The sequence below is a fragment of the Limulus polyphemus genome, unplaced genomic scaffold, assembly GCF_000517525.1.
Source record: "Limulus polyphemus unplaced genomic scaffold, Limulus_polyphemus-2.1.2 Scaffold1163, whole genome shotgun sequence".
In the NCBI taxonomy this organism is placed as follows: domain Eukaryota; kingdom Metazoa; phylum Arthropoda; class Merostomata; order Xiphosura; family Limulidae; genus Limulus; species Limulus polyphemus.
In genome coordinates this window covers 266,851-287,718 of record NW_013666773.1, presented here as the reverse complement: position 1 = coordinate 287,718, position 20,868 = coordinate 266,851, and the positions used below count along the sequence as shown (strand labels likewise).

The 20,868-nt window shown below is 35.6% G+C and overlaps 1 protein-coding gene across 4 annotated transcripts in view; it reads left to right on the top strand.

Annotated features, from left to right (window-relative positions):
• Nucleotides 1–19,255, top strand: part of LOC106462427 (COMM domain-containing protein 1-like) — a 44,554-nt gene extending 25,299 nt beyond the window's left edge. Inside the window, exons 3-5 of one of the 4 annotated variants that reach the window (XR_002611251.1) lie at nt 9,787–9,923; nt 11,411–11,454; nt 17,629–19,255. Coding sequence is in view for 3 of the 4 variants with exons in the window: in XM_022389699.1 (XP_022245407.1) it covers nt 9,787–9,891 (105 nt within the window). In the remaining variant the exon portion in view is untranslated. Of the gene's footprint in view, nt 1–9,786; nt 11,333–11,410; nt 11,455–17,628 lie in introns of those variants that run through there. The other 3 variants (XM_022389699.1, XM_022389698.1, XM_022389697.1) reach the window with 3 other exon arrangements.
• The last annotated feature ends 1,613 nt before the right edge of the window (nt 19,256–20,868 follow it).

The following is a 20,868-nucleotide window of genomic DNA, read 5'->3' as shown; positions in this document are numbered from 1 at the left end:
GCTATTAATCAAATTGAAAAGTCCTTCCTGCAACCTATCCAATATCTTGTCCATTTGGGTGCTTTTCTTTTTCTACACACATTTCAGTCGGGCCTGCACTTCTCCTTTTCAACTTTATTTGATGAGTTTTCAGCTTGGTTACAGCTCACAAAGTTCTGTCGCTTTTGACGATGTGATTTTCCATGGTAGCCCTTATCCCCTTAGGTCAGGCTCATATGTGGGCTATTTCATAGACTTTTCATGACCAGTGGAATTTTGCAGGGATCCATAATTATTACCCGTGTTGTCGATTGGCACTGGTGGTTAGATATGACTCGCACATCAGTAGGTGTCCTGCTTCCTCATCCACATCTGGTTTTCCACATTTCATGGATGCATCCCTTCGAGGATGGGGGCATGGGTTGATCAACTGGAAGAATCTGGAATTTTGGTCTGTGGTCAAGAGGTCTTATCCTGTCAACACTTGGGAATTTCTTGCTGTAGGTCGTGTTTTGGGTTCATTTTCTTCATCTGGTAATGATCCATTCCAACTTATCTTCAGTGGTTGCTTATCTTCATCACAAGGGTGGTACCAGTTTTCTATCCCTCTGAATACATTGGATCTTCTTTTTGGGCCCACACACTCGATATTCTTATTATTGCATAACATGTTCCGGGTGCTTTCACTCTTGTCTTGGATCAGATTTCTGTCCAAATAACATTTATCTGACATTGTGGTCTCTCAATCCTTTTGTTTTCTAGTGGCTTTGACTTCAGTGGGGTACTCCTCACTCCTCGTCGACTTGCTCTGGCTATCGATGTTTTTAGCCAGGTTTGGACCTACACATTTTTCTATCCTCCCATTCTCTTTCTTCTCTGAATGATTTCGTTTATCCTTGACACTCCGTATTCAGTCCTTTGGATAGCTCTTCCCTGGCTGTCTCAGCTGTGGTTTCTGTGGCTTCTCCAGCTCCAACTTCCTCCTCTGTTATCTTTTCCTCTGTCTCTGTCCCTTCTTCACCACCCTCAATCACTGATGTTTCATCCAGACCTTCCTGTCCTCTGTCTTCATGCCTGGTTTTCCTATGGTCATTGGCGATGTGATCTGGCTTCTCCCGACATTTACCCTCTTTTCTGGCTTGTTTCATTCACCCTTCCCTGGAAGTTTCTCAATGCAAATGGAATTTTTCCATCGTTGATACTTCTTCAGTCATGCATGTGGACTACCCATGGTACATTCATCTCTCACTTGTTCTGATCATGGTTTTGTTTCTCTTAGGTTATCATATTCTGCCTGTAGCCATTCTAGAATAGCAGAATTCAGTGAGACTTTGACAGTTTTTTTTTTCTTCTTTTCATTTTCAGGGCCCTTTTCCCTTTTATTAATGCTCATTGTTTGGATCCTGCTCTGTGGTGAGTGGTGCCTGTCCAAGTATTCTTTAACTGTTCAATTCTACACTGTTAAGCCATGTTGACTTGCATATTATATTCCATGGTCACGCAATGCAAAGATGGGGTGTTCCACAAGATCATTTGCAGGTTTATCCTCGTGATAGAATTGCTTCATAAGTTTGCCCATCTTGGAGTGTACCCACCCATCATGGACTACATGGGTAAAGCAGAAGGGGATAGCTGCCCATCTCTGCCATGTCTTGTATTGAATAAATCATTATGGTCTACTTTTAAAAATAGGGTTTCTTGGTCACCCATTGCACAGTCTCAGGTGTTATTGTTCCCGCAGACTCTCCACTGCATTTCACCCTGTCTTCTTCTAGTGGAGTTTGAGAGTCCTTACCACTTTCCAGTTCCAAGCTGCTGGGTTGGTGGACCATGGAGGCATCCTCCTGAATGGGTTAATGAAATACAAACAAACAATAGAAATGATTATAAAACCATTCAGTTGAGAGTAGGGTAGTGATGTTCTGATGGTGTAGATGATGTGATATCCTACATTATGAAACATGAAAAGAAATAGGAGTGAAATGTCAAAATTGTAGCTCACTCCTTCGATTGGGATCCCTCATCCTAACCACACGTGGATGTCAGTTCCCATTGACCAGCTTTTGGATTTAGAGTAGAACCAATCAACATAATTCTTCACACATGTATTACAGATGTCTATATTCCTCCCTCATCTATATTCCATCAATGTTGTGGGTACCGGTGGTAATGATTGTGGATTTTTCTGTACAGTTCTTTCCTTTCTGCTATCTCTCGATGTCTCTTATTCTGAGGATGTTAATGCATTTGGGGTGGTTCCAGTCAATTTCACTTTTGAGGGAGATGGTTTACGTTATGTAGACATCTTTTCGATACTGGATGTCAGTTTCCCGGATCAATTTATCATATTCTTGTGCCCCATTCGTGAGTTGGGGGTACCAGATTCCCTCTGGTCTCATAAACTTGAGGTGAAGACAGTATGATCCTCTTTCCTGCTCTTGCCAGATGGATGGATTTTGGATTATAGTTGACTTGCCACTGGTATGATCTTTTTTCCTACCCCTACATGGATGTCAGTTCCTAGTGGCATAAGTTTTGGATGTAGTTGACTTGCTGTAAACAGTCTTTTGTGCCCTAGCCACTCTACACCTAGGGATACATACTTTTCATTTTACCCACTTTTATAATTTCTGGGATTGAGTTTCATAAATATTGCATGGTTCGGATCACATTCTGGCCATAATTCTTTAGCAGTTGGATGTGCTCCTCTGTTTTCCTCCCATATATGCAACATCTTTCTACAATGGGCGAAGAGTATACCTGGTTCAGAAGTGGTACAGTTCTCCTCAGCAAATCGTAGAATCTGACAGTCTCATCTTAAGGAGTGTCCTTTGGACACTTTTGTAGGATGTTTCTTTCCCTTGTACCAGTCCCTCCATCTATTCAATGTGGGATTCTAGCTATTTACGTGAGCTGAGGTAATGTTCCGTATTGGAAGTTATAATTTTCCTTCACTGAAAATGTATTTCGGATAGATACATGCCTCCTCTCACACTTCCCACCCTTCCTCACCACTGAAAATCAGTGCTTCCATCTTCTGCTAAAATTCGAAGTGATAGTTTGGTAGAATTGAATAGAGGGACTCGCATTGCACTCTTATTGGTGGAGGGTTGACACATGATGATTTGCATGGACAGGAGATAGAAGGCTTTTGGCATGTGTAAACAATTTTTTTTCATATAGAGGACAGCACTGAATGAGAATAGCTATTTATGTGAGAGGAGGTAAGTACCTATTGGAAATACATTTTCAATGTAGGAAAATTATAACTTCTGTACTATAACTCATAACAGTGTACATTTGTTTGTACTTAATTTTAATTTTTATTGCTCTATGAACCATGTCTAACCAGGAATCCCACAACATAAGTTGTAAATCATTTGGCAAATGTGTGGCTCACTTTACTACATCAAATTATGTAATGCACGAGCTGCTTATGAGGATACCTCATGAATGATTTTATTATTATATTTTTTGATTATTTTACCTAATCTAACCATATTTGATATAATAAGTTTAATTTTTTGTATTTTATTTACTTTTATGACAATAAAGAATATGCATGAAAAACAATAAATACAATACTCAGCTTCAAAAATTTCACAAACTATCCCACTTCTTCTTTTCCCCCACTTCAAGCACTTGTCATGGGTAAAATTTTGAAATTTTGTGAGGATAGTTGTGTTGCATTGACATAATTTTGTAGGAGATGACAGTTCTTTCTGATAGTTGCAAATTGTTGTCTTTTAAATTAGTTGTTCTGTTTCTTACACTCAAAATTACACACAACTAGATTTTTAAAAAATACTTTTTTATGTAATAAGAATAGAAATTAACTGCATAGTAACATTCTGACATCCCATTATTAAATATTTCAGTGAAAACGTTTATTCATTTTTATCTTTGAAAAATTGTATCTGCCCTCACTCTAATCTCATGGTTAATGATCACTCATATTTAGATGATTCATTAATATTTAGTTAAATCTGATTTGTATCACATTTGTAACTGGAAGTTAGCATTGCACTCATTGGCCTGCTCTGCTGGAGGAGTGGGTCTTCACTCACTATACAGCTATGGGTTAAAGTTAGCTATACCGATATATATAATTGTGAAAATCATGCTTCCTTAAATTACCATGAGATGATTTAATAGTTGTTAGTAGGGGCAATGACATATTTTGCGGGTCACTTATAAAGCATACTTTACCTTCCTATTATGTTTCAGAGTCTATTTCACCAAACATCAATTTCTGTAAAAAAAAATATATATATATACAATTAAGCATATCTTTCAGAGTTTACATTAATTTCCAATATTTAACGTAAGAGATTACAAGCTATGCAAAGAAAACATATTTCCATAATGATCCATTTACTTCTCTGCACACTGTAGCTGTTTCTCATGCACCTGCAGTTGAGATTTTGTGCACGTCATTGGTCTTGAATTATCTGCCACTAAATCTTGTGTTTTGACAGAAACTATGCTAGTAACTGATGTAATCATCAATTGGCAATAGTCCTCCACAAACAGGATGACACAGCCCCCATGCACAGTACTTGAAATTAACTTCATTCTTAAACTCAACACTGCCATTAACAGAAATATATAGTTTTTCTCTTCAATTTGGAAGATTTTGTGTGACCCTTGTGATTAATTTAATTTAGTAATCTTTATCATCCTAGTTACTGTCTTTCTGACTATTTCATCTTTCAGTGAATGTCTATTCTCATATTCAAATTTTATAAGATTTATAATTCCATATCTCACTTTTGTTCATTTTTCAACATAGGTACACTTCAAGCTGTGTTAGGGTTATCATTTTTCAATCCTGCCAATTCGCATTACTGCGGCTTTATCCCCCTGTGGCTCTACCTTTATTCATGAAGCCAAAACTTCATCTATAATGAGACTTGTTAATATCCTATTATTATGGTTGTATGCAGAACTTGAGAAACCATTAAATGACATTTCTCTTTACAGATTATTTGACTGGGAAAGACATTACTGCCTCTTTTCACCATTCATGGATTTTGCCTTCTTTCCCAGTTCCTCCTTCCATTTCATATGTATTCTCCATTCCTCAGCTTGACCATGAGGTGAACATTTTTGTCCAGCTCTTTCCAATGCCTGGAGTTGCTCTGGCCTCATCATTTGCTGTTGAGGGACCCATCATTTCTCTCTCTCTTTTCTCTTTTTGTCAGAATTATACTATGCCTTCCCTTTCTCCTGTCTTATGTTTCTTCATAATCTTTATTCTTTTCGCCTTCATCTGATTTTGTATTTATGCTGAGATATTCTCACAACATTGTTCCCACTCTTCCCTACTGTGTCCTCCTTATTTCTATGATTCCTTTAACATGGTTTATAGATGCTTCCTTTCTGCTTTCTTAAATCCTCAATCCCTGAAATCCCATCTGCCTGCTTGGGGATTGACTCGCTGTCTCTAGTATCCAATACCAGGGCTTACTTCTTCTTGCTCTATTCCTTTGCTGACTATTTTCTTCTTATCTCGTACCTGAGTCCCTCTACTGGGATCCATATAGTTCTTTTCCTTACTTAATCTAGAGTCTCATCATTGGTGCTCTATCCTCACATGGTTTCTGTGTTGTTGAGATGTACTCAGATGTGACACCTTTTTCTCCATCTTTCACCTTCCTCAGTCCTCCCAGTGTGGCTTGCATCTCACTTTAATAATTTGTCACATGGTCTTTGGTATGTTCCTCTCACTTTGAAGTCTTGGGTGGAAACTGCTGGCCATCACTTTTCTATCACTTTTTAATTTCCTATCTTGCCTGTTCCTGTGCATTCCCTCATTTGCCTTGACTCATGTACCTTTCTCTTCTCACAATCCTCTTCCTGCCACTCCACCTTCTGGAGAGTTAGCCTTTTTCCATCCCACTGGTGACTACCTCCCTTTTTACCCAGTTGCATGGGTCATATTAGGGCACTTCTTTTCCAGCCTGTAGACTGCCTTCACAGACAACCATTTGGTCATTCAGGTTCTTACCTGCTGTTTCTACACTTTACTTCCCCTTTCCCCATTATTTTTCCTCCACCTTCTGATCCTAAGCACCTTTACCATCTCAAAGACATAATATTGTAGCTCTTGATTGTGAATGCCATAGAGAGTTATTTCCTCTCCAGATTACTAATTCCACCTCTAATTGTCCCCATTAATACTGGGGACTGACATCTCATCATCATACTTTTCTGAACCACTTCTCATGATTCCCCAGTTTCAGATGAAGGGGTTTCTTACTCTTAATATGTTGTTTTCCACTGGTCTTTAGATGAAGACAGTCAGTGTTTTGGATGTCTTTCTTCATATTCCAATAGCCCAGTTTTCATGCCATTTCCTTTGGTTTGTTTTCCACAATACAGTATACCAGTTTTTGGCTCTTCTCTTTGGCATGGCTTTTGCTCCTAATGTCTTCAACCAGGTCATGAAGGCTTTTACTCGCCACACCCACAGTTTCAGCCTGCATTTACATTCCTTTCTGGACATTTGGCTGTTTTTCACTTCTACTTAGTAGAACTCTTCTTCAGCCATATCCCTTCTCAGGTCTTACTTTTTGGTTGTTCATGACTGACTGTGTATTTGATCCACCTTAGAGTTCTTTCCTCTTCATACTTCATTCAGGCTCATCTTTCTTCATTTCTTCTGCAGATCATGGAGTGTTTGGTCACCTTAGGTCTTTTGGTCCCTGATCTCACAACAGGTTGCTCTGGCTATGGACACAGCCTATTTTGATGTTTTCTGTATGTGTTCCCTGCTACCTGCCTTCCCCATTGTCTTGGCAATGTTCCTTGACACTTTTCACTGAATCCTGTTGTAGCACCTTTTTTTGCTAGCTCTATCCTGATTTCCTCTTCTCCACTGACTGGCATCTTATGCACCTCTTCTTCTTCCATCATTGAGGTTCCTCTTGCTCCAACTTTTACATCCAGGAGTGTTGTCTCTTTGTCTTTCCATGTAGGATTGTCTGTTTCTTACTCAATAGGTGTGTTGCCTTTTTTTGTACTGCCCATTTCATGTTTTCACTCTTTGTTCACTGATACAATTGGCATTTTTATTACCACTGGCCCATCAGGCACTCTCTTCCTCAGGCAATCCATTTGTTGACAATCATTTGTTTTTCTTTACCAGGCTGTTTGACCAGCAATTGTCAGTGTACATCTTTGCAGGATATTGTATGGTTTTGTCAACCACCTTTTGCCTTTTTCACCATGGCTCTTTCTTTTCTTCATCTGTTCTTCTACTTTTTTTCTGGTTCTTCTCTTTTCTTTTTACATATTTGTCTCATTTGCCTAATTAGGACCATTTTGTGGTTCTTTATACTTACCCAGACCATGTTTGAATCCTTGGCATCTTGTTCTTTCTCTCAACTTTCCTTGAAGGCCTCTTTCCTTCTCCTTATAGTTTGGAGTCATTGCTGTTCCAATATTTATGACTTGTATGCCTCCCATACTCTGTTCAACATATCTTATTCCATTTTGTTCCCTGATCTCTCTTTCCTTCCATACACATGGATGGCTTGGAAGGGAGATGGCTCCTTATCTACCAATCTGGTGTTGTTTGTCACATGGCTTCCCAGTGGGATGCTCAGTCTTCTATACTAGTTGGGTTCAACACTTCATCCAGATCACTTATTCTTTCCAAATGGATGGCATTCATAGACTATTACATCCCTTTTTTTCAGATTTGTCCCTTAACTCACTCTGGCCTCACTCCTTTGGAGATCATTGGGTGAGATCTTATAGACAGGGAGATCATCAATGTCCAATACACCTTCTCCACTAGACTTCTCCCTGTAAACACTCTTCTTTAGTCTACTCACCAAATTTAATAGGGTAAATGTCTCATTTATTTCTTTGCCAATTTTTAACAATAATCTTGTGTTCACTTTGGAACTCAATGTGGCTGATGTTGCCTCACCTGGTATACTTGCTTCTCCAAATCTGCATCAAGTTAGGGGTAACATAAAGTGTTAAGCCCATCCACTCTGGTTTCTACGTTCCCACTGTTGAGATGGGGTTCTTTGCAAGACCACTACCAGCACTGGGAGAGTACCTGCCCACATCCAAGCTCACAAATGTCAGCTTTTCAAAATAAGTTTCTTGGTAATCCACTGCACTTTCTCCAATGAAATATCTTTGTGGTGGTTAGGTCCAATTGCATCTGGGCACTTCTCCAAAGTTCCCCAGCATGAAACCCCATCCTCCCAGTCTTCAAGTGGAGTATGGAAAACCTTGCCATTTTCAGTTTCTAGCTGCTGGGTGTGGTCAACATGGAGAATTCCTTACTGGTTGTGCGATCACTCTGGAAATAGTCTGAGTGGGCACTAAAGTTTGGGCAGGGTGTCCTTGTAAGTGTAGTGCAGGCCATCACCTATTATATTGTATGCCTAGTTCCCAGTGGTTTTAACCAGCTAGGTGGGAAAGGGTTCTCTTCAGGAGGCAAAAAGGAACCTTATTTCTGTTCCTATATGTATGGTGTGTAAATTGTACAACAGAACACATACCAAACTGTACAATCTTATTATTGCCATAGCCATACTACACTTCATGTTTATCCAACCTTTTGTGTGGAAAAGCTTGGTTACTCGTGTTGTTTTCCACATGTACATGCAACACACTGCGTCATTTTTTGCCTTCTTCCTTTCATACTTCTATCTGGGCAAAGAACACACCATGTCTGAGAAGGATGCAGTCTCCAACTACTGTAGTCATCTAGTAAGCCCGTGCTATTGGGTGTCACACTCCATGGGCTTTCCTTTTCTGATGCCTTCTGTGAAGTAAACTTATCTAGTTTTTCTTGTTTGCACCAGCCCCTCCACCAAATCAGGGAGGTATTCTAGCTACTGTGTACAGTGAGGTAATAAGTAAACTGTTTCAGAAGTTAACATTTTCCTTACCTGAAAATGTATTTCTGGCAGATACCTCTCTGTACACTATCCCACTACCAGTGTACTTTATTTTTACTTTGTCTAAAAATTAAATTCATTTTGAGTGCAAGTGCTTATGGGGATCTATTGTGCATGGGGATGTACTAGTGCATTTCAAGACAAAACAAGCAACTTAGGAAGGAGATATTCCAAGGCTAGTGTCACGCACAAAATCTCAATGGAAGTGCACAAGAAATAGCTACTGTGTGAAGAGGTAAGTATTTATTAGAAATTGATTTTCGGGTAAGAAAAATGTTTACTTTATCAAGTTGAGGCTGTTTCATTTATTTGAAATTCTGTTGGGTCAATATGACCCTAAAGATGACATAATTGGATGGTTGATAACTTGCATTTTGACAGATTACAGTGATGATAAATAAAAAAGCATTAATTTGTTTAGCCAAAGAACAAGTTCACATTCTCATTCATGTTTAACATCCATAATAGTATTTCAAGGTTTTTATTTATTTTTCACTTATGAAAAAATAAGCATTATTAGCATTGATTCATATATCAGTTCCACATTTGAAGTGTCAGAAGGAGCAGGACCATTGAAAATATGCTAGAACTGCCACTGATATCACTGCAATAAGCAAAATTTCTACTTGTTTGATAATATATTCTTAGTGTTTACCATTCGTAAATTAAAAAAATAATGTACATTTATATATATTTCCCTTTTTGCACCAAAGTTGAAGGTGCAGTTCTATAAATTTTATGATCATAACAGCACCCCTAACTAAATTTTCATGCTGGTTTAAGGTCTTGAATATTGTGTTTATTTTGTACTTAAGTTTTAGATACATATCCTGATCATGTGTTTTATAAGCTATTCTTACTGTGACTATTTCTATTTTAGGAAGATGATCGGATAAGGTTTGAAGTATCGGAAGGACAGTTGACTGGTATCATAGAGAGACTTCGAGAAGTGGAAACATTGTTGAGCAGCTATACCCAAACTTAGTAAATGTGAAATATACTAACATGCATACAGCTGTAAGTTGGTAATGTGCAATTATAAGGACCAAGGTTTTTTTTAACCCACACCTATTGATATATATATATATGGAAAGGATTCAGTTTACTTTCAAGAAAATGATCTACAAGAAGTGGTGTGTGGTAAACTAGGCTTACACATACAGAGAATATGACATTATAGTAGTGTGTGGAGGCTTCAATTAAATCTATTGTACAAGATTTATGAGGTTTTATCTTTTTTTGTCATGAAAATAGGTATAAGTAATTAGATATAACTGTTGGAAAAGTATTATAGGAATAATAATATTATAGGTCAGTGTTTGTTAATCCTGAAAACTATAATTTTGATTTAAGGTTATGATGATGTGCAGAAAAAACAAACCATACATTTAAGTACAGTTTTCCTTTGAGTTATGCTAATGAAAATAGTCATGCAAGGTTAGAAACAGATTGTGGCCCAAACACATGGGTTAGGTGGAAACTTGTTTGTGTGTGTGTGTGTGTATTGTTCTTGATAGGTTGTTTTAAAATATGTGGCAAAAATAAATCAATGTCCAGTCCATGTAAACAGTAACAAATCAGTTTATTTCTTCTTTGGTGTTTCTACAAGCTTGAACACTTGCACACTTTTTACAAACAACACCCAACTGCATTACACTAAGGTAAGCATAGACTTGTACAAAGTAACTCAATAGGTGTGATCCTAAAACTACACAGTGACTGATTTACTCTTCTGCTGGCTAGAAACAGTTCTATGTTTTCTTGACTATCTAGTATTTATAATATATACTCAAATTTACTAGAAAACTTCATATCAAATCTGGAGGACTCCAGAATTCTAGGCCTGTCTGATTTTGACATTATTATTATGATCCACAATTCCTACTAGCCAACAGACAAATTACAACAAAATTATATATATTGATGTTTCACAGACATTGTTAATGAAAAGATAATGGAATACATTCCATGATTCAAACAACTTGTAAGTATGAAACTGAAAGCAGTAATATAAGTTTCAAACCATTTGTTAGTACAATTAGGTAGGCAGATTGAAAACTTATTTTTGATAGGAGACAACATTTATAGAAAAATGTGTATATTATTAAGTACTGTAGTACTTAATAGTAGGGATCAACAGGGATTCCTAATAATTCACATGCCAAAAATCCACCCTATTGAATTCCTAAGCAAAAAAACCAACCATTCAAAGTATTGGTTATGATATATTTTGTGCATATATACTAATAGTATGCTAAAAAGCTTCGCTAACATTTCCAGTATGACAATTCAAAAATTTCTAAAATGGCAATTTTTTTTGTCTGCTACTCACCTACCTGATCACATCAGTGGTGCTAGTCCATAGATGGCTCAGACTGTCATTTCTCCAGCTTACTTGACTGGTCTGTGGGTATCCACTTTGATATTCCAATAAGTATATACAGATTTTTTTATAAATGGTAAACATATCATGCATATACTTACATATATTTTCCACCCAATAGATGGTGCTACATATCAATGGACAGACACTGACAGTTTCTAAAAGGTAAAGTATATACTTTATACAGGTATAACATGTAAAGTAAACAAACAAGAGTATTAAAAATTATGAATTTTAAAATGAAATAGGGATTTTGCTTCAAAGAGTAAGGAAAGAAAAATTAAAACCACAACAACAAAGTTATAAAATTTAATCCCTACTTTGTCAGCTTTATAAACTTATCTGTAGGACAAAGTAAGGATTACATTTTATAAATTTGTGATTGTGGTTTTAATTCTTGTAAAAGTTATAGCTATCAGGGATATGGCTATACCAAAAGTTTATGGATGTTGTGTCCATTCCATGGATATACAAAAATTAAACAAATAAATGGGGGAAAAAAATTAAAATTCTAACTGAAAGTAGGGGTTGTTGGTTATTCGTAGAATTGCTATAAGAAGTATCCAAAACAAAATACACAAACAAGTAAAGTGATACTAGTTGTATAGATTTTTAATCCCTACTTTGGCATTGTGATCCATATAGCTAAATGAAGCAGTTTAAAACAGCATCATTTATTTTATCCTTCATTTAGCAATTCTACAAATAACCAATGATCCCTACTTTTCCCTTAAAATTTCTATTTTTTTTTCCTATATAAAATATCAATGCAATGTTTTTCATGAATACCAGAAATTGTAATCTTTTTTGTGGATTGTCACCTTGTGCAGGATTAAACTAACTTGTAGATAAATATTAAAATCCACAAACGAACAACATTTTATAATACACAATTAAAATCGTTATTTAAACTGATCAACAGTTGTAAAAGTCACTCTACATGTTTGAACATGGTTTCACGTCATCTTCAGTACAAAAGCCATTGTCATGTGACTACTAGTTTACAATTCAAAAAATAAAATCACACCATCTACATACTTTCTAATTTTCAAATCCTTCATTCTTAGTTTAAGATCAAGTTGTTTTTTCTGTATTTCATTATTTCAATGGTTTCTCTAATATTTCTTGCAGTCAAATTATTCGGTTGAGTAAAAATAACAGTTTTTTTCCCACTGGATGATATGTCCAGTATAATTTACATGTTCAGCTAATGCAGTTTTCACTTTTGTTTAACATTTCTCTTAGATTCATTTATTCTACATTTTAAATTTCTTCTAGTTTGATCAATGTATGCATGACCACATTTACATTGAACTTTATATATACCTGTTTTCTCCATTAGATTTATTTTGTCTTTAGTTTTATTTAATATTTGACTAATTTTATACTATGGTCTGTAAGTGACGATAAGATTTTTTTTTTGAATTTATGAAGAAGTTGACATGATAAATCTGGGAAAATTTCTTTTTTCTCTATTTTATCAAATGTTGATTTTAACTTTTTTGTTCAACACTTAAATTTCCTCATGGCTCTATCAACAATCTGAGGTGAGAAACCTCTAACTAATGCTACATGTTTAATAAGTAACAGTTCATTTTTTAAACCTGTTGAATTAGAACATAGTAAACATAAGATTAAAAAGCTGACTTTTTTGCAACTTTGGGTGAAATGATTCTTGGTGGCTACAAGATAACAGAAAAATGTTTACAATAGACTGAAGTTTCTATCTTATTCTTGTTTTCCTTAACAAGTATGTCTAAAAATGGTAAGCTGTTATTTTCTTCAACTTGGTGAGTCAATTGAAAAAGAGGGTTCGAGGCTATTTAAGTAATTAGCGAATTCTAGCAGGCTCTCTTTACCATGCCGATACACCACGAACATGTTTCCGTTTAGGTTTAGCATTCTGTAAAGCATCAATTTCAAATATCCATAAAAAGATCACACTATAAAGGAGATAATGGAGAACCCATAGCTAGGCCTTCAGTCTGTTTATAGATCTTATTATTCAATTGAAAATATGATTTTCAACACAAATTTTTGTTAAGTTTATTGTGTCTAAAATTTCGATGACTGGTACACTGTTTACATGTAATTTGTCTTTAAAACAATTGACAGCTGTATCAATAGGTACTTTTGTGAATAATGATTCAGTAGTCCTCTTAGATATGACTGAACTATCTGCTATAATAAAAAGTTGCATTTGATAGGAAGTTGTTATTCAAAGAATCAATAACTAGATTACGAACGACTGAGTTCAAGTTGTGCCAGTTGCTGTTCCCAGGGGTTGAGCATAATGGTTTATATTCTGTATACATAATAAGATAATGTAGCATACTGCATTAAAACAATTTCAAGTTGACCAAAAATTCTCCAATTTCCATGTTTCATTTATAGATTACGTATAACTTGGAACTGGTTGTTTTCATCACAGCTATGGTCTATATCAACATCCACATCATGTTTCTATATCAACACTCTGAGGTGATGATTCGAGCCGCCTCCTTCGCAGCGACTTCCTGTTCTCAGCTTAAGACATTTGCAGCTTTCCCAGATGCCTTGAGGAATTTCTTTAGCCATGTTTACCACACACTCAACAAATGCGAGTTAATAACCTTCACACCCGCTAGCAAATACTAATCAAGTTACTTAATGTCTAGGCAACTAGCTCAAAATCTACTACATTCACTAACAGAATAATCCTTAATTCTGCAAGCAGAACAAAGATACACAACAGTTTCTGACTGTCCCTGGTTATCTTTCAGGATGTGAAAGTTTTTAAACCAAAATTTTGATTTGAACACCCTAGGGTATCAATATACATGTACTGAACTGTGAAACAATCTCGGGTCACGTTACATTTTTTGTTCCATACTGTATACACTGTATTCATGTGTCTCTGTAAATTACATTATTGATATGAAGAAAAGTCGCTATAGAGTGGTCATTAACTGACTTTTCACCCAAAAATCATGGTCGTATGTTGCATCTGTCAAGAAGTCATTAGTCAATGTAAAATCGTTCCATGGAAGTCATTATTTGGAGGGGTCATACCCACCAGGAATTAGTTTACAATATCAAAAGATACAAGCATATCATTACTATTTAGATTCACTTTACATACTTGTTCAACGAATTCTATGGAATTGTTAATGGTATAAGTATTTTTATCACTCAAGAAAGAATACTTACATTCTAAAAATTTAGCTACCTTGTAGAAGGATGAACCTACATTTGAATATATGGGTCTATAGGAATATATAGGTAAAGCATAAAATCTTGGAATTACAAAACTACTTGGAACCAACTATCTTTTTTCTGGGGAAGTTAGGTTTAGGCAGTCTTATTTTTTCTTTAACCAATTCATGAAGTCTGTTAAGAGGGTTGGTTTTAACCTTTTCTTATATACCATTGTTTAGTAACTGTTCAACAATCTTAGTGTAGTCCTCTTTATTTTAGATAACCATTTGACCACCTTTATCAAGTTTACAAATTACAATGTCCAAATTGTTTAAGGATTTTAAGATTTGTACATCTTCATTTTTCTCCAAATTGACTTTAACATTTTTTATTAACTCTTTACATTCAAATCTAATGATATACACTTTATCAATCAATATCCTTAATTTTTTTCAGGCCTGTTTCCACTTCTGTAATGAAATCTTCTTTCCAAACATTTTTAGGTTTACAAAAAAATCCCATCCCCTTGTTAAGTACATCAATCTGTTTATCGTTTAATACAATATTGTATTTCTTATTAAGATAACGTAAGTTTCAGGTGGTTATTCCAACTCGTTTAGTTTATTCTTCTTTTGTACTGTCTCTGTTCAGTAAAGAGTTATACTTCTCTTTTAGTTTTAATTTATATTTCTCCAGCTTGCCTTGAGTATGTGTCCAAATAATTTTCTTCCCTGCATTCCATTGTTGTTTAAGATTTTTCTTTGCCTTTTTACTTTGCTGTAACACATCTTTTCTGTTGAATTACAATTTTCAAAATCCATTGCTCAGTCTTCTGTAAACAGTAGTCGATACAGCTTCCTTTGATGTTACAGTTTACTTTGATAAATTTTGATATAGTACCATTTCTTTTACATTTCACTTAAACTTGCACCTCTGTTTTTCGAAAGTCCTTGATAAAATTCCAGTTGGTAGATTCATAATATTAAAAGTTTAAATTTCAAGGAACATGTGTATATATTTAAAATACACAAATGAACAGTGTTTTATAATACACAACTAAAATCATTATTTAACTTGATTAATGGTTGTAAAAGTCAGTCTATGAGTTTCAACATGGTTCCACATCATCTTCAGGAGTGTGATAAACAGTTACTGTGTGATATACAAGTACAAAAACCATGGTCATATGACTACTAGTTTACAATTCAAAAAATAAAATCACACCATCTAAATACTTTCTAATTTTCTAACCCTTCATCCTTATTTAAGATCAAGTTGTTTTTGCTGTGTTTCATTATTTCAATGGTTTCTCTAATATTTCTAGCTGTCATATTATTCAGTTGTGCCAAAATAACATTTTTTTTCCCCCCACTGGATGGTATGTTCAGTATAATTTACATGTTCAGCCAATGCACAGTTTTCACTTTAACCAAAGATTAATCTATTGAAGAGTCACACTCTTTACGGGACTTGGTAGCCAGGGTTTGCAACCTGTCCAGTCCTTTTTCCATGGATAATTGTGGATGCTTCTGATACTCAGAGGCTGAGCTTTCCTCTTTGCTACTCTGTTGCTCAGTCAGACTGGCCTTCATCATAGATGCTTAACTTCTTCTGCCCTTGGTAGCAGTTCAGACTTTGAAAGCTTTCTCTAAGTCAAAGTACTCTAATGGTTTAACACAAGGACAAGTTCATCAGTGTCTCAACATGATCCACACAAAGCATGTTACAAGAATCGGTTTTAATACCATTATAGGTGCTAAACCCTTGCTTGCGATCAACTGAGGTAACTGGGATAGTAAGTCCAATACAAGTCAGTTTGCTTTGGTCTGAAAAATCTGTGGTGTCATGAAGGAGACATTTGTAAAATGCTAACAAATCCATGTTCTTGAATTGGTCCTGTTGCATTGCATTGTTCAATAAAACCCACTCAACTTTGGACAATGATGTATCTGTGAATGCTTCATACCTTTTAAGCAGTGTGTTGAACTCAGGTAGCACCATCCAACTGCTTATAGATGGTGCACTGGGCTTAGAAGCTCAGAATTCATCATATAGTTGCTGTCAGGAAAGGTAACAGCAAGCCTGTTATCAAGTTTCTCAAGAAATGCTTCAGCAGCAGCTTAGAACTATTTCCCTCTGAGATGGAGAATCTTTTATATCAAGCCCATGGAAGACAGCATAGCCACTTGGACATGGCTGGTCTGGCGTTATATCCAACACCTGCCTAATGTGAGAGCCTGGTGATGTAAGAAGACTTTTTAGTGCAAGTCTGGTAGCATCTACCTGTGGCATGACTACTGTGTATGTGTCTCCATCCTTTTGCATGTTTTCTGGCAAGATTATAAAACACCCACTGAATCACACAGAATGTGCCATCATAACAAATTTTAAAGATGTCATCTGTGTCATGAGACCATGTAACACCACCCTACCTTCCAGGCCACGCACAGCACCAGCTGCAGCAAGACAACTGATGATTTCCCCCAGGCACCCAATGAGGGCCTGTACACTCTCACTAAAAGAAAGCCATCTTGTGAAAAAAATTGGCAAATCTTGTTCGCACTTTTGGCATGTAATTCTTTGCTTGTCTCTAGCAGGATGACAAAGCTTTGGGGGAAAATTTCAAAGACTTGGTGAACTGATTGATAATTCCCAAGTACTTCACTAGGTAGGGCACCTTGTTTCCTGACTTCTCACTCATAAGTTGAAGTCTGTGAGCCATACAATGTTTTGTGATGATATGAGGATGCTGTTGTTTGAACCTCTAATAAAATTTTAATAACAATAAGCTACTGGTAATTTTTATCTATTAATAAAGATCAAAATTATTAAGTTATAATTATTCACCTACATTATTTTTGTGGATATGTAGTTCAGGCTGTACTGTGTTTCAAAAGTGCAAATTTTTTGTTGATATCTTAAACACTTTAGCATTTCAGATATAAATATTTTGTTTTTAGTGATTTAAACAAGTAAGTAGATAATGTACAATTATGTAATATTTTAAGAGTTAATTTAGCAATAGACTTTGTAGGGTTACTAATATTTTTTTATGGTGCAGTATATATATAGTTATGAATTGAAAAACTACTTTTGTTTTTAAGTAAAGAAATTAACAGCTATAGTTGAAACAAATATATAAATTCTTGTGAATGTGAACAGATCATATTTAGTAGCAACTCCTGTGTGGACTCTGGTTCATCACAGATGCACCATCTGTAGCTAGCAACTCTTGTGTGGACCCTGTTCATCATAGATGCACCATCTGTAGCAATGCCGAACCATGTGTTCCAACTGCAGATCATGCTCCAGCATCACCTTCCTGATCCCATTATACACCCTGTCTGCAGAAGTAGCAGAAAGTTCAGACATGCCTAGGAATTTTTATGGACTTAATGATCCACTCCAATAAATCTCGGATATACAATAACAGTATACAGGTTTGAGCTATCTGTCGCCTCATCAGTAGAAATGGCAAAAACATCAAATGGGCCTTCTTGTTGTTCTTTCTTCCCTCACCACTGTGGCAAGAGCTTTGTATATGTCATTAACAGAATCATTATGATGGTAGTGGCTTGATGTTTCTGTTTCAAAGATGTTTAAATGATGTCACACTCTGTCAATGAAAAATATGAGACAAAACTGTAGCCAGTATATCATGAATAAAATTAGACCAAATATTTTAACTAAATCTATATTTATATAGTTTACATTTAAGGAGTAGATTAATGTTTTTGAACCAATTAATGTTTCATACAATAAAATATGCTGCAGTCTCTTCAATACTATCATGGGTGTGGTATTTCATGAAGTAGTTTTCAAAATGCACACTTAACTTACATTGAAAATCTGAAGCCGAATGAGAAGAGTATTTTTTGATGCTGGTATGCCTTCCTTGGCTTGGGTCAGAACAGTTGCCATTTGAAAAATCTGTTACACTGGAATAAGAATTCACAGTGACAACTTTCATGTGTTGTTTTAACTTTGATTTAATAGCACCATCATGATGATCAACCATGTTTTCTTGCTTCATCAAATCATCCCTTTTGGCCTGTCCAAATCTTTGCTGACTGTAAAGATGTCTTTTTTTTTTCATTTCATTTCACACAGAGCATTTCAGCAGATCATCCCTCACTACAAACCATGTAAAGCCCTTTGAACCATTGAGTCTTAACAGTTCTCGGGTGGTCACGATCAAACTTCTTCTTTTTCTGCTTGTCTAGATCATTATTATTATTGTTCTTGTCTGGGACTAGCAGGGAAAAAAAAAGACTATATTGGTTTGATTTCTTTTCACTTTTACTATTCTGGAGCCTGGGACGTCATCTTTACAGGGCTTGGATTTGACCTAAGTAAGACTATCTTTGATTGGATAAAATTACCCCTTCAGTTTCTCAAGAAAAAGTTCCAGTGTAAAAAATAGATAACCATAGGCATGTGCTACACTGGCAATGAAGTTCGAACATATGGTGAAGGGCAACAGGAAATTAAACCAAAAAAATATTAAAATGTGTTGACAATTGATTGAGTGGTCTGGTAATATATATTTATTTGTGTGGGTGAATTTCTATTCTCAATGAAGACATCAAACAACTTCAGTTAAAAGTTAATTTATTCAACCCGACATTATGGCTTTTGCCTTTTTCGAGGGTCAGTGAACGTCACAGGTACCAAACTGATTTTAAATTACAGTAACTGAAAAGAAAATAGAACTACAACAATATAAGGGAACAGTATACATGAAACGTGCTAAAAGTATTGTTAATGGGTTAGAGTTGCTGATCATAATAGTAAGCCCCCCAGTAGCACAGCGGTATGTCTGCGGACTTATACTGCTAGAAACCGGGTTTCGATACCCGTGGTGGGCAGAGCACAGATAGCCCTTTGTGTAGCTTTGTGCTTAATTTCAAAACAAAACAAACATAATAGTAAAAAATTAGAACAAAAGTATTATACAGGCCAGGCATTGTACCTGTTAGTGGAAGGGCATCTGGATTGAATCAAAACAGATTCCTTAAATTTTCTGTGAAGAAAATTGTCACAAGTCTCAAAAATTTTGATTTGATAAGGTGTCCTTTCTTTCTAGTTGTTTGTTTTTATCTATCTTTACCTTTATCCCTTATCTCTGCCCTTCACCTCCTTCCTGAGGCTCTTCTTTATGATCCCAATAGTCCAGATTTTCATTTGATAAGAAACCCGTTTCACATAATATAAAAAATTTGCTTTACTTGATCGGAATTTGGAGATAGATACATCCTTCTTTGTCGCCAAAACAAAGTTCGTTATGGTTTGAATGGCAATCTAGGTACTTTAGTTGTGAGTCATATAATTTGGGTGTAAAAGGCCGAGTTACATTTATTTAATTTTCTGACCCTGATACTTGGTCGCGTCCAATCATTTTGAGCCAAGCTACTGCAGCAGTATTCTCTGTGTTTGAGAGTATCTTGTACACTGGCTTCTTGCAAATGCCCATGCTTTGATGAGACAGAACTGCAGCCTGACAATGAGTGTGCTAATGGAAGACTTTCATATTTCTCGTGACAGTGTTCTTGCAATTTCATGGACAAGTATGAATCTCCTCAGGCAGTAGCAGATCTAGGATTTTGGAAAGAGGGGTGCAGTCACCTGGATGGGTGCCATATAACTTCAACATACATCATTTATATAGATGCAGCCAGATGATACATCAAACTTAAATGTAATATTGTTGGCTAACAATGTGTAATGGTAAGTTTAGGCCTCATGTGAGTTTTTGATGAAATAAAAGAGAAATATGAAGGGGGAAATTATATGTCTATTGATCCTATATATGTCATAAAAAAATTCAATAAACAATTGCTCATATAGAATGACTGCAAATTCACAATAGGTGGATGCTACTGAGATATACTATCTAGATATAACAAATTATATCAATTATATATCAGTTAACAGAATCAATATATCTATTGAACCATAATAAAACTGGAACATAAAATATTTCAGAAAACATTAAACTGAACTGCTATCTCCAATCATTTCAAGTTTCTGGTTGTATGATATGGAAATATGTTAATATAATTAATTTACTATGAACATGCACATAAAACCTCAGTAGAGAAACTACTGTATAATCAAAATGTACCATACATCTGACTAATCATATTAAATTTAAGCTATAATTCAGTAATTCTAGTGTTCTTTGTGTGCTATATAGCATGGATATATGTACAAAATCATGAATGCAAGCATATATTTTGATGAATGATTAAAGGAAATAAAAAGAAGCTATGCGAGTCGGAATAGAAAATCTTCTGTGTATGCAATGTTAATGAAAGGAAAAGTGTAAAACATATACAATATACACTGAGTGGTCACAAGTACATAGACACCACCTTTTCAGAAAAAATTAAATTTTTCAGT